The following is an 18,280-nucleotide window of genomic DNA, read 5'->3' as shown; positions in this document are numbered from 1 at the left end:
TTGAAAGCTTACAATCTGTAGTTTAAGCATGTGTAAAAACTGAAAAAGTACGTTTCACATTTCACCAGGAGCTGTCACATATTGGTTGTTGGTTATAATTGTATAGCCTATTGCTATTGGTTGTTTTCTGGTGTTGTTTTGCTCTGTTTGTAGTCTACTTGATGTATTTTTATCAGCTGTTAAATCACCACAGCGGTTAATCCACTAATAGAGATAATAGCAGATTGAAAATGCTTGTAGCTAACTACTCTATATCTCGTGGTTGCAGCTATTGCGAATTGCTATTCACGCGAGTCAGCTGTGAATCACCGCAGGTCCTTGACGCTTGTTGCAAAAATGGATGACGAACGGCTGATACTTGAGGTGGAAAAATATATATTTTTGACAGTGGAGCAGGTAGAACGTTGACGGTGACAACGCTCAGGTGGAGCTTGGACAACGGGAAGTTGACACAACACCGATGGAGAGGTGACGCAACGCAGTAGGTGGAGCTTGGGCGTAACGCAACCCCAGTCAAACGTTTGACTGCAGTATCTATTCTATGCGCCTTATAATCCGGTGCGCCTTATAATCCGGTGCGCCCTGTATATGAAAACAGTTCTAAAATAGGCCATTCATTGAAGGTGCGCCTTATAATCCGGTGCGCCTTATAGTGCGGAAAATACGGTACTGGACACACACACACACACACACACACACACACACACACACAGGAACCCCCAGACACAGCTCAACTTCAAGTAGGACACACACACACACAGACATGTAGACACACACAGACAGGCAGACAGGCAGACACACACACACACACACACACACACATTAAATGCTTTATTTATGTCCACATAAATACAAAGTGCATTAAGGACATAAACACTAACAGTGCAGTCAGTTCATTGGGAGACATACGTACAGATATGTTTGTGACTGTACAGCAACCAGTGTGTGTGTGTGTGTGTGTGTGTGTGTGTGTGTGTGTGTGTGTGTGTGTGTGTGTGTGTGTGTAGGATCTCCCTGGCGGAGGTGTATCAGGACAAGCCCCTCATGGAGGACATGCAGGGGAGGAAGCCCAACAATGACAACGCCGAGGTACACTCACACACACACACACACACACACACACACACACACACACACACACACACACACACACACACACACACACAGCTATCATTTCAAACAAAGAATTTATGTGTTTAGAAGTGGAATTGCAATGAGTGTGTGTGTCTGTGTGTGTGTCTGTGTCTGTGTGTATACGTGTGTGTGTGTGTGTGTGTGTGTGTATACGTGTGTGTGTGTGTCTGTGTCTGTGTGTGTATACGTGTGTGTGTGTGTGTGTATACGTGTGTGTGTGTGTGTGTGTGTGTGTGTGTGTCCCAGGAGTGTGCGGGTGTGTTGGGGGACTTCGTGACGCTCCTCAGACTGAAGTTTGGCTCCACCTCCCAGTCCTCCGTCACGATCCCCGACACCAAGACCAAACTGTTCTCCCAGTTCAAGGTGTACGTCATAGAGGACTGCATTGCCAAGAACCGCAAAGACGTTCTGTGCAGGTAGGACACCCCTCCACACACACCTCCACACACACCTCCATACACACCTCCACACACACCTCCACACACACCTCCATACACCCCTCCACACACACCTCCACACACACCTCCACACACACCTCCATACACACCTCCACACACACCTCCATACACCCCTCCACACACACCTCCACACACACCTCCACACACACCTCCATACACACCTCCACACACACCTCCACACACACCTCCATACACACCTCCACACACACCTCCACACACACCTCCATACACCCCTCCACACACACCTCCACACACACCTCCATACACCCCTCCACACACACCTCCACACACACCTCCACACACACCTCCATACACACCTCCACACACACCTCCATACACCCCTCCACACACACCTCCATACACACCTCCATACACACCTCCATACATACATACATACTGTACAGGTAGGACACACCTCCATACAGACATACAAACCTGTTTATAGGTAAGACACAGGAACCCAAGAAGTGTGTGTGTGTTGTGTGTGTGTGTGTGTGTGTGTGTGTGTGTGTGTGTGTGTGTGTGTGTGTGCGTGTGTGTGTGTTGCAGAACGGAGGACATCCACCACCTGGTCCTGGAGAACCTGATCCAGAGCACCTTGGCCATGTCCAACATTCAGATGAAGAGCTGCAGGTCCTTCCAGGTACACACACACACACACACACACACACACACACACACACACACACACTCTACCGCACCTCCTACCAAGGCAAGTTTATTTGTATAGCACATTTCATACAAGTGCTTTACATACATTATTAAAAAATACAGCAAGAGGAGCATAGTAAGAATTATAGTAATTACAAATATATATATAAGAAGTAAAATAAATATAAATAAAGTAAAATAAGATAAATAGCTAAGTTTCCCAATGGAAGCATGTAGAGATTGAATAGAAGGGGGCCAAGGATTGATCCTTGGGGAACCCCACATGTCATTTTAATTTGGTCAGACACAAAGTTGCCAATGGAGACATAGTAGCTTCTGTCCTGTAGGTAGGATTTAAACCGGTTTAAGGCAGTGCCCGAAAGTCCTACCCAGGTTTTTAGTCAATCTCTTAGAGGGAGATTTTTCTGGAGTCCTTAATAATGTCATCAAGGACCTTAATAAGAGCCGTTTCAGTGCTATATAGGGGGAGAAAGCCCGATTGAAAGCCATCGAAGAGATCATTCAGGGTCAAATAATTGATAAGTTGTTCGTGTTCAATTATTCTTCCTATACTGGAAAGGTTTCATATGGGTCTGTAGTTATTCAGTACAAATGGGTCTTGGCCGTTCTTTTTTAGTAAAGGCTTGATAACTGCAGTTTTCGAGTTTTCAGGGAAAACTCCTGATGAAAGGGAGGTGTTGATTATATGTATTAGTTCACCTGCCACACAGCTAAAAATAAATAAATATGGAGGATAAACCATTGTGGATGGTTTAAGACATGACATGACATGATTTTGTCCAGAGTCTTGTAGTCGATGGTGTTAAATTATGACATGGCTGTTATGTTGTACATACACATTCCCTGTAATCTACACACAATGAGATGCATCTCTCCCTCTCTCCCTCTCTCCCTCTCTCCCTCCCTCCATCCCTCTCTCCCTCCCTCCATCTCTCCCTCTCTCTCTCTCTCTCTCTCTCCCTCCCTCCCTCCCTCTCCCCCCCTTCTCGTCCCCCTCCCCCTCCAGACCTTCCACACCTACAGTAAGTACCGTCAGGAGGTTCTGTACCAGGTGTTCCTGAAGTGTCGGAGGAAGGGCCTGGTGAACCGCCGCCGGGCCAGCAAGTTGGTGGCCCCCAAGAGGAGCCGGGCCCTGCCCATCCTGCCCATGAGCTACCAGCTGTCCCAGAGCTACTACAGGTCAGTACCATCCTGCCCATGAGCTACAGATTAGTACCAGCCCTGCCCTCTCCTACCCTGTCCTACCAGCCCTACCCTGTCCTACCCATGAGCTACCAGCTGTCCCAGAGCTACTACAGGTTAGTACCAGCCCTACCATCCCGGAACAGAGTTATTTGGTTGGAAATCTTCCCCTATGAAATGGGACAACCCTTCAAGACCCTGATATGTCATCAGTAGTATCATAAAAGTGTCATGCTATCATCTTTGATTTGTTACTACGGTGTTTCGACAGTTTCGACCGTGTTTTGACGCTGTTTTGACCACATTTCGACCGTGTTTCGACTATGTTTGACCGCTTCGTTCCCCTCCACAGGTGCTTCGGGTGGCGTTTCCCTGCGAGCCTCTGCAAGGAGGTGTACGACTTCCTGACGCCCCTGGGAGACAGCGACCGGGGAGACAGACCGCTCACTGCCTTCTACCACGAGAAGGAGAACAGAAACTTGACTGGGGAGGAGGAGAAGAAAGCGGAGGAGAAGAAAGGAGAGGAGAAGAAGAAAGCGGAGGAGAAGAAAGGGGAGAAGAAAGGAGAGGAGGAGAAGAAAGTGGAGGAGAAGAAAGGGGAGGAGGAGAAGAAAGGAGAGTACAAGATAGGAGAGGAGAGGACGGAGGAGGGGAAGAAAGACAGCGTAGAAACAGAGAAGGCGGACGAGCCGACGGAGAGTGAAAAGGGAGAGAACGCGAAAGAGGTGGAGAAGAACGGAGAGAAAGAGGAGGGAGGAGAGAAAGAGGAGGGAGGAGAGAAAGAGGAGGGAGAGAAAGAGGATGGAGGAGAGAAAGAGGAGGGAGAGAAAGAGGATGGAGGAGAGAAAGAACAGGAGAAGGAGGATGAAAGGATGGAGACGGAGGAGTCGGACAAGACCAAGACCACCGAGCCCGACCAGAACCAAGCAGAAACCCAACAACAACAACAACCACCACCACCACAACAACCACCGCCAGGACAGTCGACCTCCGGGGGCCCCGTGGACGCCTCCCTCCCCCAGCCGGAGCCCCCCGAGGCGGGCCGAGCCCACAGCCCTTCCCCCCTGGACGTCCTGGAGCCCCTGGACGTGGAGGACATGCTGCACTACTCCCTGGACGCCCCGGGGGGGGCCGTGCTGGGCTGCCTCAGCCTGATGACCCTGGGCCTGCTGGCCGTGCACGTGTCCATACCCAAACACATCGTGGTGGTGGACAGCACCATGGTGGACAACGAGGCCGTCAAGGGGTGAGAGAGAGAGCTGTTTTGTTATGCTAGCTAATGGCTAGGCTAGGCTAGGCTAATCGTGGTTTGGTTAGACTGGTAATAGCTAGGCTAGGCTAATCACGGCTTGGTTAGGCTAGGCTAATCATAGCTTGGTTAGGCTAGTAATAGCTAGGCTAGGCTAGGCTAATCATAGCTTGGTTAGGCTAGTAAGGACTAGGCTAGGCTAGGCTAATCATGGCTTGGTTAGGCTAGTGATGGCTAGGCTAGGCTATTTTTTGTTTCATTTAACCTTTATTTTGTTACAAGTGTACAGACAGACAGTCAGACAAGACAGACAGGCAGATGCAAAATGAAGCCTGACTGTATAAGACTCAAACATCTACACTCTTGAGTATCACGTACGGGCATATTCATACAGGCACATTTACATTGAAATGTTTTGGCGTTTAGCAGACGCCTTTATCCAAAGCGACTTAGAACAAACCCATCTGTCTAAGTAAGTGAATCATCTGTCCATCAGTCATCAGGACTGTCCATCTGTCCATCAGTCATCAGGACTGTCCATCTGTCCATCAGTCATCAGGACTGTCCATCTGTCCATCAGTCATCATAGCAGGGAAAAGTAACCTCTGCTCGGACCACGGCCAGTCACAATGCTAGAAGAAGGAAGAATTAAGATAATAATAATAATAAACTTTATTTGTATAGCACTTTACATCAAAGTGCTTTACAATAAGTAAGCAACAGTTTAAAACAATTTAAAACAACTATTTCAAATTAAAAACACACAATTTCGCAGCACAAATACAATAGGTAAAAACAACAAGTTTAAACAATTTAAAAACAACTATTTCAATTTAAAAACACACATAATTAAAAATATTATTATTATTATTATTATTTTTGTGTTATTATTATTTTTTATTATTAGTAAGAGAGGTCTCAGAAGGGATAGACCTGCTCACATAATCACACTGTCCCCCCCCCTTCCCTCCCTCCCCCTCCTCCCCCCTCCTCTCCCTCCTCCCTCCTCTCCCCCTCAGGATCTCGGCCCTGGAGGATGACGAGGGTGAGGAGGAGGGGGGAGGCGGGGGCGGGGAGGAGGACGTGGAGGGCAGGAAGAGGATGGAGGTGAAGGCCCACCAGGCGTCCCACACCAACTACCTGATGATGCGCGGCTACTGCGCCCCGGGGATCGTCAACATCCGCAACCTGAACACCAACGACAGCATCGTGGTGGAGAGCTGCATCATGCGCCTGCAGTTGAGACGCACGCCCGCGCACACGCTGTTCAACACCGAGGACGACGGTGAGGGGAGGGGGGGAGGAGAGGGAGGGAGGGAGGGAGGCAGACACACGCTGTTCAACACCGAGGACGACGGTGAGGAGAGGGGGAGGGAGGAGAGGGAGGGAGGGAGGGAGGGGGGGAGGGGAGTTTGTGAGTTTGTTCCAAGCCGGGAGACAGACAGACAGACAGACAGACAGGGAGGGAGGGAGGGTGGGAGGGTTGGAGGGTGGGAGGGAGAAAGACAGGGGCGGCTGTGGGTCAGGAGGTAGACCCTAATGAACGCAGATCGATGGTTCGAACCCCGGCTGGCCACATGTCGAGGTGTCCTTGGGCAAGACACTGAACCCCAAATTGCTCCCAATGAGCGGGCCGGCACCTTGCATGGTAGCTTGCCGCCGTTGGTGTGTGAATGTGTGTGAATGGGCCGTTGTAAAGAGCTTTGGAATAAGGTGCTATGTCAGTCCATTTCAATTTATTTTAGGCAGGCAGACAGACAATCTATCTTACTTACAAATCCACAAACATCATGATCTTCTTCAAACGTAAAATCAACTAACTTTGTGTTAATCTCTCTCTCCCCCCTCCCCCTCTCAGACTCCCTCCCCCCGCTCGACCTCTCCCGGCACGGCCCCTTCCTCCTGCCCTCCCTCCTGACCGGGACCGTGCGGCCCTGCCCCCCCCCCCAGGCCTGCCGCCAGCGCCTGGTCGCCCGGCGAGGCTACACCCCCCAGGACCTCAGCGCCAGCCTCTGCCTGCAGGGGGCGATAGAGAGCAGCGGTGCCTTCGGCCTGGACCGCCTGGACCTGATGAGAGAACACACACACCTGGACACACCTGGGGAGGGACGCACCAGAGGCCTGCAGGACTACATACAGGTACACACACACACCTACAGGTACACACACACACACACACACACACACACCTGGGGAGGGACGCACCAGAGGCCTGCAGGACTACATACAGGTACACACACACACACACACACACACACACACAGGTACACACACACACACACACACACACACACACACACACACACACACACACACAGGTACACACACACACACACACACCTGGGGAGGGACGCACCAGGGGTCTGCAGGACTACATACAGGTACACACACACACACACACACACACACACACACACAGGTACACACACACACACACACACACACACACACACACACACACACACCTGGGGAGGGACGCACCAGAGGCCTGCAGGACTACATACAGGTACACACACACACACACACACAGGTACACACACACAGGTACACACACACAGGTACACACACAGGTACACACACACAGGTACACACACACTCACACACACACACACACACACACACACACACACACACACACCTGGGGAGGGACACCCCAGGGGTCTGCAGGACTACATACAGGTACACACCAGGGGTGGGCATCGATGATCGATTAATTGATCGATAAGGTCTTGGTCGATCACTTTTCTTTTTTTTTTCTTTCTTTTTTTTTGAATAATAATAATGGAAATTAGTTTGTCCACGTGTCACCAGATTGCGTTCGTCTCTCACCCCTGAACATGTTAACATGATCATCTTTCTGAACAAGAACCAGTAGGCCTGCCGCCTACAGTCTCTCGCTGGAGTTTAAATTTAAGTTAAGCTGGACGCTCTTAAGGACACTAACGTTTTCAGTCATCCTCCTATTTGTGAGTAACTGTTTTTTTACTGCTCCTATGGTGAGTTACTTATTTTCTATATTTTTATTTATAACGTAAAATGTGTTTTTAAGTTAAACAATTTAGGCTACTCACTGCCTTGTGGCTTGTTATCTGACTGTAGTGTCTAGTTTGGATGTGAATGAATGAATGTGTGCAATAGCAACACAAATAAAGTTTTTTCCCCAAGGAAAACATGCTTGTTATTTCTGCCCTATTTTTTTTTCCCGGGAAAAAAAAAAAAAAAAGTGATCGACCAAGACCTTATCGATCAATTAATCGATCATCGATGCCCACCCCTAGTACACACACACACACACACACACACACACACACCTGGGGAGGGACGCACCAGGGGTCTGCAGGACTACATACAGGTACACACACACACACACACACACACACACACACACACACCTGGGGAGGGACGCACCAGGGGTCTGCAGGACTACATACAGGTACACACACACACACACACACTCACACACACACACACACACACACACACACACACACACACACACACACACACCTGGGGAGGGACGCACCAGGGGTCTGCAGGACTACATACAGGTACACACACACACACACACACTCACACACACACACACACACACACACACACACACACACACACACACACACCTGGGGAGGGACGCACCAGGGGTCTGCAGGACTACATACAGGTACACACACACACACACACACTCACACACACACACACACACACACACACACACACAGGTAGCCCAACTGTAAACACAAGTTGAATGACGTCAGACTCTCGTTCCACAATCAATAGTAATAAGTAATAATAATTACTGACCTATATGAATATTATGTGCTACAGAACCGACATTAGATCTGAACATCTGTCCATACCCTCCTAGTATGAACATCTGTCCGTACCCTCCTAGTATGAACATCTGTCCATACCCTCCTAGTATGAACATCTGTCCATACCCTCCTAATAGTTTAGAACATCTGAGGCCGTATCTCCCCTGTGGATTACCTGCCCAGGGATGCTGATGTCATGTAGCTACCCAGCTAACTCAGCTAACTCAGGGAGAGTCAATGACTGTCCATCCTCCCTTTTAAATAGAGGAATAAATATATATATATATTTTAAACTAATAGTGCTACAGAACCGACATTAGTTCTGTCCGTTAATTTGCAATAAATTTAATTTATTTCGAATAGGAAAAAGTGTTAACGGTGCTAATGTTAAAAATGTACTTAACCCTAACCCTAACCCTTGGGAATGATTATCCAAATAATCTATTATTCTGCCCCATGCCTATCCATAACCACTAGTGTGTCTACTATACTATTAAGAGTATTACGGTTGTGGTGTCTATTAGGAGTATTACGGTTAAGGTCACAGTGTCTATTAGGAGTATTACGGTTAAGGTCACAGTGTCTATTAGGAGTATTACGGTGCTGATCGTGGTGTCTATTAGGAGTATTACGGTGATGATCATGGTGTCTATTCTGAGTATTTATAACCGTAATACTCCTAATAGACACCATGATAATAACTGTATCATGGTGTCTATTAGGAGTATTACGGTTCTGATCACAGTGTCTATTAGGAGTATTACGGTCGTGGTGTCTATTAGGAGTATTACGGTACTGATCTATTAGGAGTATTACGGTACTGACCTATTAGGAGTATTACGGTACTGACCTATTAGGAGTATTACGGTACTGACCCTGGTACCCCTGATTCTGCCCCCCCAGGACCTGGTGGAGGAGGGGGCGGTGCTGGAGCTGGGCGGGGGCTCTGTGCGTCTGGTGGCCCGGGAGCAGGCGGGGCCCTGGCTCCTGACCTCCACAAAGAGGCTGCGCTCCGGGGGCCACCTGCCCCACCAAGGGAACAGGGAGCCTGGCCTCCGCAGGGGCCTCGAAGACCCCCCCCCCGGAGAGGACCAGGACCAGGGAGGACCGCCCCCCGCTAAGAGAGCCAGGGAGGGAGAGGGGGAGGTGGGAGAGGGGGAGGAAGGAGAGAGGATGGAAGAGGAGGAGGAGGAGGAAGAGGAGGGGGAGAAGAGACGGATGGAGTCCGAGGAACGGGAGGGAGGGAAGGAGGGAGAGAGGAGAGAGGAGGTGGAGAGAAGAGAGGAGGGGGGAGAGAAGGAGGGAGAGAGGGGAGAGGAGGTGGAGAGAAGAGAGGAGGGGGGAGAAAAGGAGGGAGAGAGGGGTGAGGAGAGACCTTTGTCGTCGTCATCGTCAGCCACAGTCCCGCCCCTCAGCCTGACCAATGAGACGACAGGAGGGTCAGGAGGACAGACAGCAGGTGAGGGACGTGTGTGTGTGTGTGTGTGTGTGTGTGTGTGTGTGTGTGTGTGTGTGTGTGTGTGTGTGAGTGTGAGTGTGAGTGTGAGTGTGAGTGTGAGTGTGAGTGTGAGTGTGAGTGTGAGTGTCTGTGTGTGTGTGAGACTGTCTGTGTTTGTCTGTCTCTGTCTCTCTGTCTGTGTCTGTCTGTCTGTCTGTGTCTGTCTGTCTCTCTGTCTTTGTCTGTCTGTCTCTCTGTCTGCCTGTCTGTCTGTCTCTCTCTCTGTCTGTCTCTTTCTCTGTCTGCCTGTCTGTCTGTCTGCCTGCGTGTCCGTCTGTCTGACAGGTGTGTGTGTGTGTGTTCCAGAGGGAGAGGCAGAGCCATCAGCAGCAGGAGAGAAGAGTAATATGTGAGTATATCTGTACCTGTATGTATATATATATATAATTACCTGTAAATACCTGGAGCAGGTGAACATCACCTGTACTGTAGAACCTGGTAAACCTCCTGTAGATTCTAGTCAGACACAAGGCAACGCGCGTGCTCACTCTGCACTCATTGCGTATGTTACTTCGTTTACATGAAGGGCTGTGAGAACGCAAATCAGAGAAATAATTTATGCAACAATGTTGCAATCTCATCCACTTGCTCCGGGTCTCGATTCAGACTTTCATGTCTGTTCGGAATTACATGACTGTGATTGGTTGATTTCCTCTGACCAGCAGACTGACTCGCCTCTCTCTCTCTGTGTCTCTCTGTGTCTCTCTCTCTCTCTCTCTCTCTCTCTCTCTCTGTGTCTCTCTCTGTCTCTCTCTCTCTGTGTCTCTCTGTCTCTCTCTCTCTGCCTCTCTCTCTCTCTGTGTCTCTCTCTGCCTCTCTCTCTCTCTCTCTCTCTCTGTCTCTCTCTCTCTCTCTGTCTCTCTCTCTGTCTCTCTCTCTCTGTGTCTCTCTCTGCCTCTCTCTCTGTCTCTCTCTCTCTGTGTCTCTCTGTGTCTCTCTGTGTCTCTCTCTCTCTCTCTCTGTGTCTCTCTCTGTCTCTCTCTCTCTGTGTCTCTCTGTGTCTCTCTCTCTCTGCCTCTCTCTCTCTCTCTCTCTCTCTGTCTCTCTCTCTCTCTCTCTCTCTGTCTCTCTCTCTCTGTGTCTCTCTCTGCCTCTCTCTCTCTCTCTGCCTCTCTCTCTCTCTGCCTCTCTCTCTGCCTCTCTCTCTCTCTGTGTCTCTCTCTGCCTCTCTCTCTCTGTCTCTCTCTCTCTCTGTCTCTCTCTCTCTCTGTCTCTCTCTCTCTCTCTCTCTCTCTGTCTCTCTCCCTCCCCCTCCCTCCCCTCCTCCTCCCCTCCCCCCTCCCTCCTCCTCTCTCAGTGACAGTGACGTGTGCTTCATCAGTCGTCCGTGGCGTATCGTGGACGGCAGTCTGAACCGGCCCGTGTGTAAGGGGATGATGGAAGCCGTGCTGTACCACGTCATGGCCCGGCCCGGCCTTACCCAGCATGCACTGGTGGAGCACTACCGCGACGTCCTGCAGCCCGTGGCCGTGCTGGACTTGGTCCAGGTAAACACCTCACCTGTCAATCACACTGTCACTAGACCCTTCCCTTAACAACTAGACCCTCCCCGTAACAACTGGACCCTCCCCTTAACAATTAGACCCTCCCCTTAACAACTGGACCCTCCCCTTAACAACTAGACCCTCCCCTTAACAACTGGACCCTCCCCTTAACAACTGGACCCTCCCCTTAACAACTGGACCCTCCCCTTAACAACTGGACCCTCCCCTTAACAACTAGACCCTCCCCTTAACAACTGGACCCTCCCCTTAACAACTGGACCCTCCCCTTAACAACTGGACCCTCCCCTTAACAACTAGACCCTCCCCGTAACAACTAGACCCTCCCCTTAACAACTAGACCCTCCCCTTAACAACTGGACCCTCCCTGTAACAACTAGACCCTCCCCTTAACAACTAGACCCTCCCCTTAACAACTAGACCCTCCCCTTAACAACTGGACCCTCCCCTTAACAACTAGACCCTCCCCTTAACAACTGGACCCTCCCCTTAACAACTGGACCCTCCCCTTAACAACTGGACCCTCCCCTTAACAACTAGACCCTCCCCGTAACAACTAGACCCTCCCCTTAACAACTAGACCCTCCCCTTAACAACTGGACCCTCCCCTTAACAACTGGACCCTCCCCTTAACAACTGGACCCTCCCCTTAACAACTAGACCCTCCCCGTAACAACTAGACCCTCCCCTTAACAACTAGACCCTCCCCTTAACAACTAGACCCTCCCCTTAACAACTGGACCCTCCCCTTAACAACTAGACCCTCCCCTTAACAACTGGACCCTCCCCTTAACAACTGGACCCTCCCCTTAACAACTGGACCCTCCCCTTAACAACTAGACCCTCCCCGTAACAACTAGACCCTCCCCTTAACAACTAGACCCTCCCCTTAACAACTGGACCCTCCCCTTAACAACTGGACCCTCCCCTTAACAACTGGACCCTCCCCTTAACAACTAGACCCTCCCCGTAACAACTAGACCCTCCCCGTAACAACTAGACCCTCCCCTTAACAACTGGACCCTCCCCTTAACAACTAGACCCTCCCCTTAACAACTGGACCCTCCCCTTAACAACTGGACCCTCCCCTTAACAACTAGACCCTCCCCTTAACAACTAGACCCTCCCCTTAACAACTGGACCCTCCCCTTAACAACTGGACCCTCCCCTTAACAACTGGACCCTCCCCTTAACAACTAGACCCTCCCCGTAACAACTAGACCCTCCCCTTAACAACTAGACCCTCCCCTTAACAACTAGACCCTCCCCTTAACAACTAGACCCTCCCCGTAACAACTAGACCCTCCCCGTAACAACTAGACCCTCCCCGTAACAACTGGACCCTCCCCTAACAACTAGACCCTCCCCTTAACAACTGGACCCTCCCCTTAACAACTAGACCCTCCCCGTAACAACTAGACCCTCCCCTTAACAACTAGACCCTCCCCTTAACAATTAGACCCTCCCCTTAACTGGACCCTCCCCTTAACAATTAGACCCTCCCCTTAACAACTGGACCCTCCCCTTAACAATTAGACCCTCCCCTTAACAACTGGACCCTCCCCGTAACAACTAGACCCTCCCCTTAACAATTAGACCCTCCCCTTAACAACTAGACCCTCCCCGTAACAACTAGACCCTCCCCTTAACAATTAGACCCTCCCCTTAACAACTGGACCCTCCCCTTAACAACTGGACCCTCCCTGTAACAACTGGACCCTCCCTGTAACAACTGGACTCTCCCTGTAACAACTAGACCCTCCCCTTAACAACTAGACCCTCCCCTTAACAACTGGACCCTCCCCTTAACAACTGGACCCTCCCCTTAACAACTGGACCCTCCCCGTAACAACTAGACCCTCCCCTTAACAATTAGACCCTCCCCTTAACAACTAGACCCTCCCCTTAACAACTAGACCCTCCCCGTAACAACTGGACCCTCCCCTTAACAACTAGACCCTCCCCGTAACAACTAGACCCTCCCCTTAACAACTAGACCCTCCCCGTAACAACTAGACCCTCCCCTTAACAACTGGACCCTCCCCTTAACAACTGGACCCTCCCCTTAACAACTAGACCCTCCCCTTAACAACTGGACCCTCCCCTTAACAACTGGACCCTCCCCGTAACAACTGGACCCTCCCCTTAACAATTAGACCCTCCCCTTAACAACTAGACCCTCCCCTTAACAACTAGACCCTCCCCGTAACAACTGGACACTCCCCTTAACAACTAGACCCTCCCCGTAACAACTGGACCCTCCCCTTAACAACTAGACCCTCCCCGTAACAACTAGACCCTCCCCTTAACAACTGGACCCTCCCCTTAACAACTGGACCCTCCCCTTAACAACTAGACCCTCCCCTTAACAACTGGACCCTCCCCTTAACAACTGGACCCTCCCCGTAACAACTGGACCCTCCCCTTAACAACTAGACCCTCCCTGTAACAACTAGACCCTCCCCTTAACAACTGGACCCTCCCCTTAACAACTGGACCCTCCCCGTAACAACTGGACCCTCCCCTTAACAACTGGACCCTCCCCTTAACAACTAGACCCTCCCCGTAACAACTAGACCCTCCCCTTAACAACTGGACCCTCCCCTTAACAACTGGACCCTCCCCTTAACAACTAGACCCTCCCCTTAACAACTGGACCCTCCCCTTAACAACTGGACCCTCCCCGTAACAACTGGACCCTCCCCTTAACAACTAGACCCTCCCTGTAACAACTAGACCCTCCCCTTAACAACTGGACCCTCCCCTTAACAACTGGACCCTCCCCTTAACAACTAGACCCTCCCCGTAACAACTAGACCCTCCCCTTAACAACTAGACCCTCCCCTTAACAACTAGACCCTCCCCTTAACAACTGGACCCTCCCCTTAACAACTAGACCCTCCCCTTAACAACTGGACCCTCCCCTTAACAACTGGACCCTCCCCTTAACAACTGGACCCTCCCCTTAACAACTAGACCCTCCCCGTAACAACTAGACCCTCCCCTTAACAACTAGACCCTCCCCTTAACAACTGGACCCTCCCCTTAACAACTGGACCCTCCCCTTAACAACTGGACCCTCCCCTTAACAACTAGACCCTCCCCGTAACAACTAGACCCTCCCCTTAACAACTAGACCCTCCCCTTAACAACTAGACCCTCCCCTTAACAACTGGACCCTCCCCTTAACAACTAGACCCTCCCCTTAACAACTGGACCCTCCCCTTAACAACTGGACCCTCCCCTTAACAACTGGACCCTCCCCTTAACAACTAGACCCTCCCCGTAACAACTAGACCCTCCCCTTAACAACTAGACCCTCCCCTTAACAACTGGACCCTCCCCTTAACAACTGGACCCTCCCCTTAACAACTGGACCCTCCCCTTAACAACTAGACCCTCCCCGTAACAACTAGACCCTCCCCGTAACAACTAGACCCTCCCCTTAACAACTGGACCCTCCCCTTAACAACTAGACCCTCCCCTTAACAACTGGACCCTCCCCTTAACAACTGGACCCTCCCCTTAACAACTGGACCCTCCCCTTAACAACTAGACCCTCCCCGTAACAACTAGACCCTCCCCTTAACAACTAGACCCTCCCCTTAACAACTGGACCCTCCCCTTAACAACTGGACCCTCCCCTTAACAACTGGACCCTCCCCTTAACAACTAGACCCTCCCCGTAACAACTAGACCCTCCCCTTAACAACTAGACCCTCCCCTTAACAACTGGACCCTCCCCTTAACAACTAGACCCTCCCCGTAACAACTAGACCCTCCCCTTAACAATTAGACCCTCCCCTTAACTGGACCCTCCCCTTAACAATTAGACCCTCCCCTTAACAACTGGACCCTCCCCTTAACAATTAGACCCTCCCCTTAACAACTGGACCCTCCCCGTAACAACTAGACCCTCCCCTTAACAATTAGACCCTCCCCTTAACAACTAGACCCTCCCCGTAACAACTAGACCCTCCCCTTAACAATTAGACCCTCCCCTTAACAACTGGACCCTCCCTGTAACAACTGGACCCTCCCCTTAACAACTGGACCCTCCCTGTAACAACTGGACTCTCCCTGTAACAACTAGACCCTCCCCTTAACAACTAGACCCTCCCCTTAACAACTGGACCCTCCCCTTAACAACTGGACCCTCCCCTTAACAACTGGACCCTCCCCGTAACAACTAGACCCTCCCCTTAACAATTAGACCCTCCCCTTAACAACTAGACCCTCCCCTTAACAACTAGACCCTCCCCGTAACAACTGGACCCTCCCCTTAACAACTAGACCCTCCCCGTAACAACTAGACCCTCCCCTTAACAACTAGACCCTCCCCGTAACAACTAGACCCTCCCCTTAACAACTGGACCCTCCCCTTAACAACTGGACCCTCCCCTTAACAACTAGACCCTCCCCTTAACAACTGGACCCTCCCCTTAACAACTGGACCCTCCCCGTAACAACTGGACCCTCCCCTTAACAATTAGACCCTCCCCTTAACAACTAGACCCTCCCCTTAACAACTAGACCCTCCCCGTAACAACTGGACACTCCCCTTAACAACTAGACCCTCCCCGTAACAACTGGACCCTCCCCTTAACAACTAGACCCTCCCCGTAACAACTGGACCCTCCCCTTAACAACTAGACCCTCCCCTTAACAACTGGACCCTCCCCTTAACAACTGGACCCTCCCCTTAACAACTGGACCCTCCCCTTAACAACTAGACCCTCCCCGTAACAACTAGACCCTCCCCGTAACAACTGGACTCTCCCCTTAACAACTAGACCCTCCCCGTAACAACTGGACCCTCCCCGTAACAACTGGACTCTCCCCTTAACAACTAGACCCTCCCTGTAACAACTGGACCCTCCCCTTAACAACTGGACCCTCCCCTTAACAACTAGACCCTCCCCGTAACAACTGGACCCTCCCCTTAACAACTGGACCCTCCCCTTAACAACTAGACCCTCCCCTTAACAACCAGGCCCTCCCCGTAACAACTAGACCCTCCCCTTAACAACTAGACCCTCCCCTTAACAACTGGACCCTCCCCTTAACAACTAGACCCTCCCCTTAACAACTAGACCCTCCCCTTAACAACTAGACCCTCCCCTTAACAACTAGACCCTCCCCTTAACAACTGGACCCTCCCCTTAACAACTAGACCCTCCCCTTAACAACTAGACCCTCCCCTTAACAACTAGACCCTCCCCTTAACAACTAGACCCTCCCCTTAACAACTAGACCCTCCCCTTAACAACTAGACCCTCCCCTTAACAACTAGACCCTCCCCGTAACAACTAGACCCTCCCCTTAACAACTAGACCCTCCCCGTAACAACTAGATCCTCCCCTTAACAACTGGACCCTCCCCTTAACAACTGGACCCTCCCCTTAACAACTAGACCCTCCCCGTAACAACTAGACCCTCCCCTTAACAACTAGACCCTCCCCTTAACAACTAGACCCTCCCCGTAACAACTGGACCCTCCCCTTAACAACTAGACCCTCCCCTTAACAACTGGACCCTCCCCTTAACAACTAGACCCTCCCCTTAACAACTAGACCCTCCCCTTAACAACTGGACCCTCCCCTTAACAACTAGACCCTCCCTGTAACAACTGGACCCTCCCCTTAACAACTGGACCCTCCCCTTAACAACTGGACCCTCCCCTTAACAACTGGACCCTCCCCTTAACAACTAGACCCTCCCCGTAACAACTAGACCCTCCCCGTAACAACTAGACCCTCCCCTTAACAACTGGACCCTCCCCTTAACAACTAGACCCTCCCCTTAACAACTGGACCCTCCCCTTAACAACTGGACCCTCCCCTTAACAACTGGACCCTCCCCTTAACAACTAGACCCTCCCCGTAACAACTAGACCCTCCCCTTAACAACTAGACCCTCCCCTTAACAACTGGACCCTCCCCTTAACAACTGGACCCTCCCCTTAACAACTGGACCCTCCCCTTAACAACTAGACCCTCCCCGTAACAACTAGACCCTCCCCTTAACAACTAGACCCTCCCCTTAACAACTGGACCCTCCCCTTAACAACTAGACCCTCCCCGTAACAACTAGACCCTCCCCTTAACAACTGGACCCTCCCCGTAACAACTGGACCCTCCCCTTAACAACTGGACCCTCCCCGTAACAACTAGACCCTCCCCTTAACAACTAGACCCTCCCCTTAACAACTAGACCCTCCCCTTAACAACTGGACCCTCCCCTTAACAACTAGACCCTCCCTGTAACAACTGGACCCTCCCCTTAACAACTGGACCCTCCCTGTAACAATTAGACCCTCCCCTTAACAACTGGACCCTCCCCGTAACAACTAGACCCTCCCCTTAACAACTAGACCCTCCCCTTAACAACTAGACCCTCCCCTTAACAACTGGACCCTCCCCTTAACAACTAGACCCTCCCTGTAACAACTGGACCCTCCCCTTAACAACTGGACCCTCCCCTTAACAACTGGACCCTCCCCTTAACAACTGGACCCTCCCCTTAACAACTAGACCCTCCCCTTAACAACTGGACCCTCCCCTTAACAACTAGACCCTCCCCGTAACAACTAGACCCTCCCCTTAACAACTAGACCCTCCCCGTAACAACTAGATCCTCCCCTTAACAACTGGACCCTCCCCTTAACAACTGGACCCTCCCCTTAACAACTAGACCCTCCCCGTAACAACTAGACCCTCCCCTTAACAACTAGACCCTCCCCTTAACAACTAGACCCTCCCCGTAACAACTGG

At 51.0% G+C, this 18,280-nt stretch overlaps 1 protein-coding gene across 1 annotated transcript in view; it reads left to right on the top strand.

Annotated features, from left to right (window-relative positions):
* The window catches only part of LOC308175193 (general transcription factor 3C polypeptide 1-like), a gene marked incomplete at both ends in the record, with an annotated part of 35,714 nt that overhangs the window by 15,552 nt on the left and 1,882 nt on the right, over positions 1-18,280 (top strand). Inside the window, 11 exons of the mRNA XM_080550906.1 lie at positions 1,008-1,089; positions 1,381-1,550; positions 2,142-2,235; positions 3,271-3,443; positions 3,799-4,692; positions 5,715-5,980; positions 6,554-6,834; positions 9,411-9,632; positions 9,870-9,966; positions 10,312-10,354; positions 11,303-11,492. Coding sequence (XP_080407032.1) covers positions 1,008-1,089; positions 1,381-1,550; positions 2,142-2,235; positions 3,271-3,443; positions 3,799-4,692; positions 5,715-5,980; positions 6,554-6,834; positions 9,411-9,632; positions 9,870-9,966; positions 10,312-10,354; positions 11,303-11,492 — 2,512 coding nt within the window. The remainder of the gene's footprint in view (positions 1-1,007; positions 1,090-1,380; positions 1,551-2,141; positions 2,236-3,270; positions 3,444-3,798; positions 4,693-5,714; positions 5,981-6,553; positions 6,835-9,410; positions 9,633-9,869; positions 9,967-10,311; positions 10,355-11,302; positions 11,493-18,280) is intronic.

This window comes from Nansenia antarctica, assembly GCF_963989245.1.
Source record: "Nansenia antarctica genome assembly, contig: SCAFFOLD_290, whole genome shotgun sequence".
Taxonomy (NCBI): domain Eukaryota; kingdom Metazoa; phylum Chordata; class Actinopteri; order Argentiniformes; family Microstomatidae; genus Nansenia; species Nansenia antarctica.
This window is presented reverse-complemented; position numbering and strand designations above follow the sequence as displayed.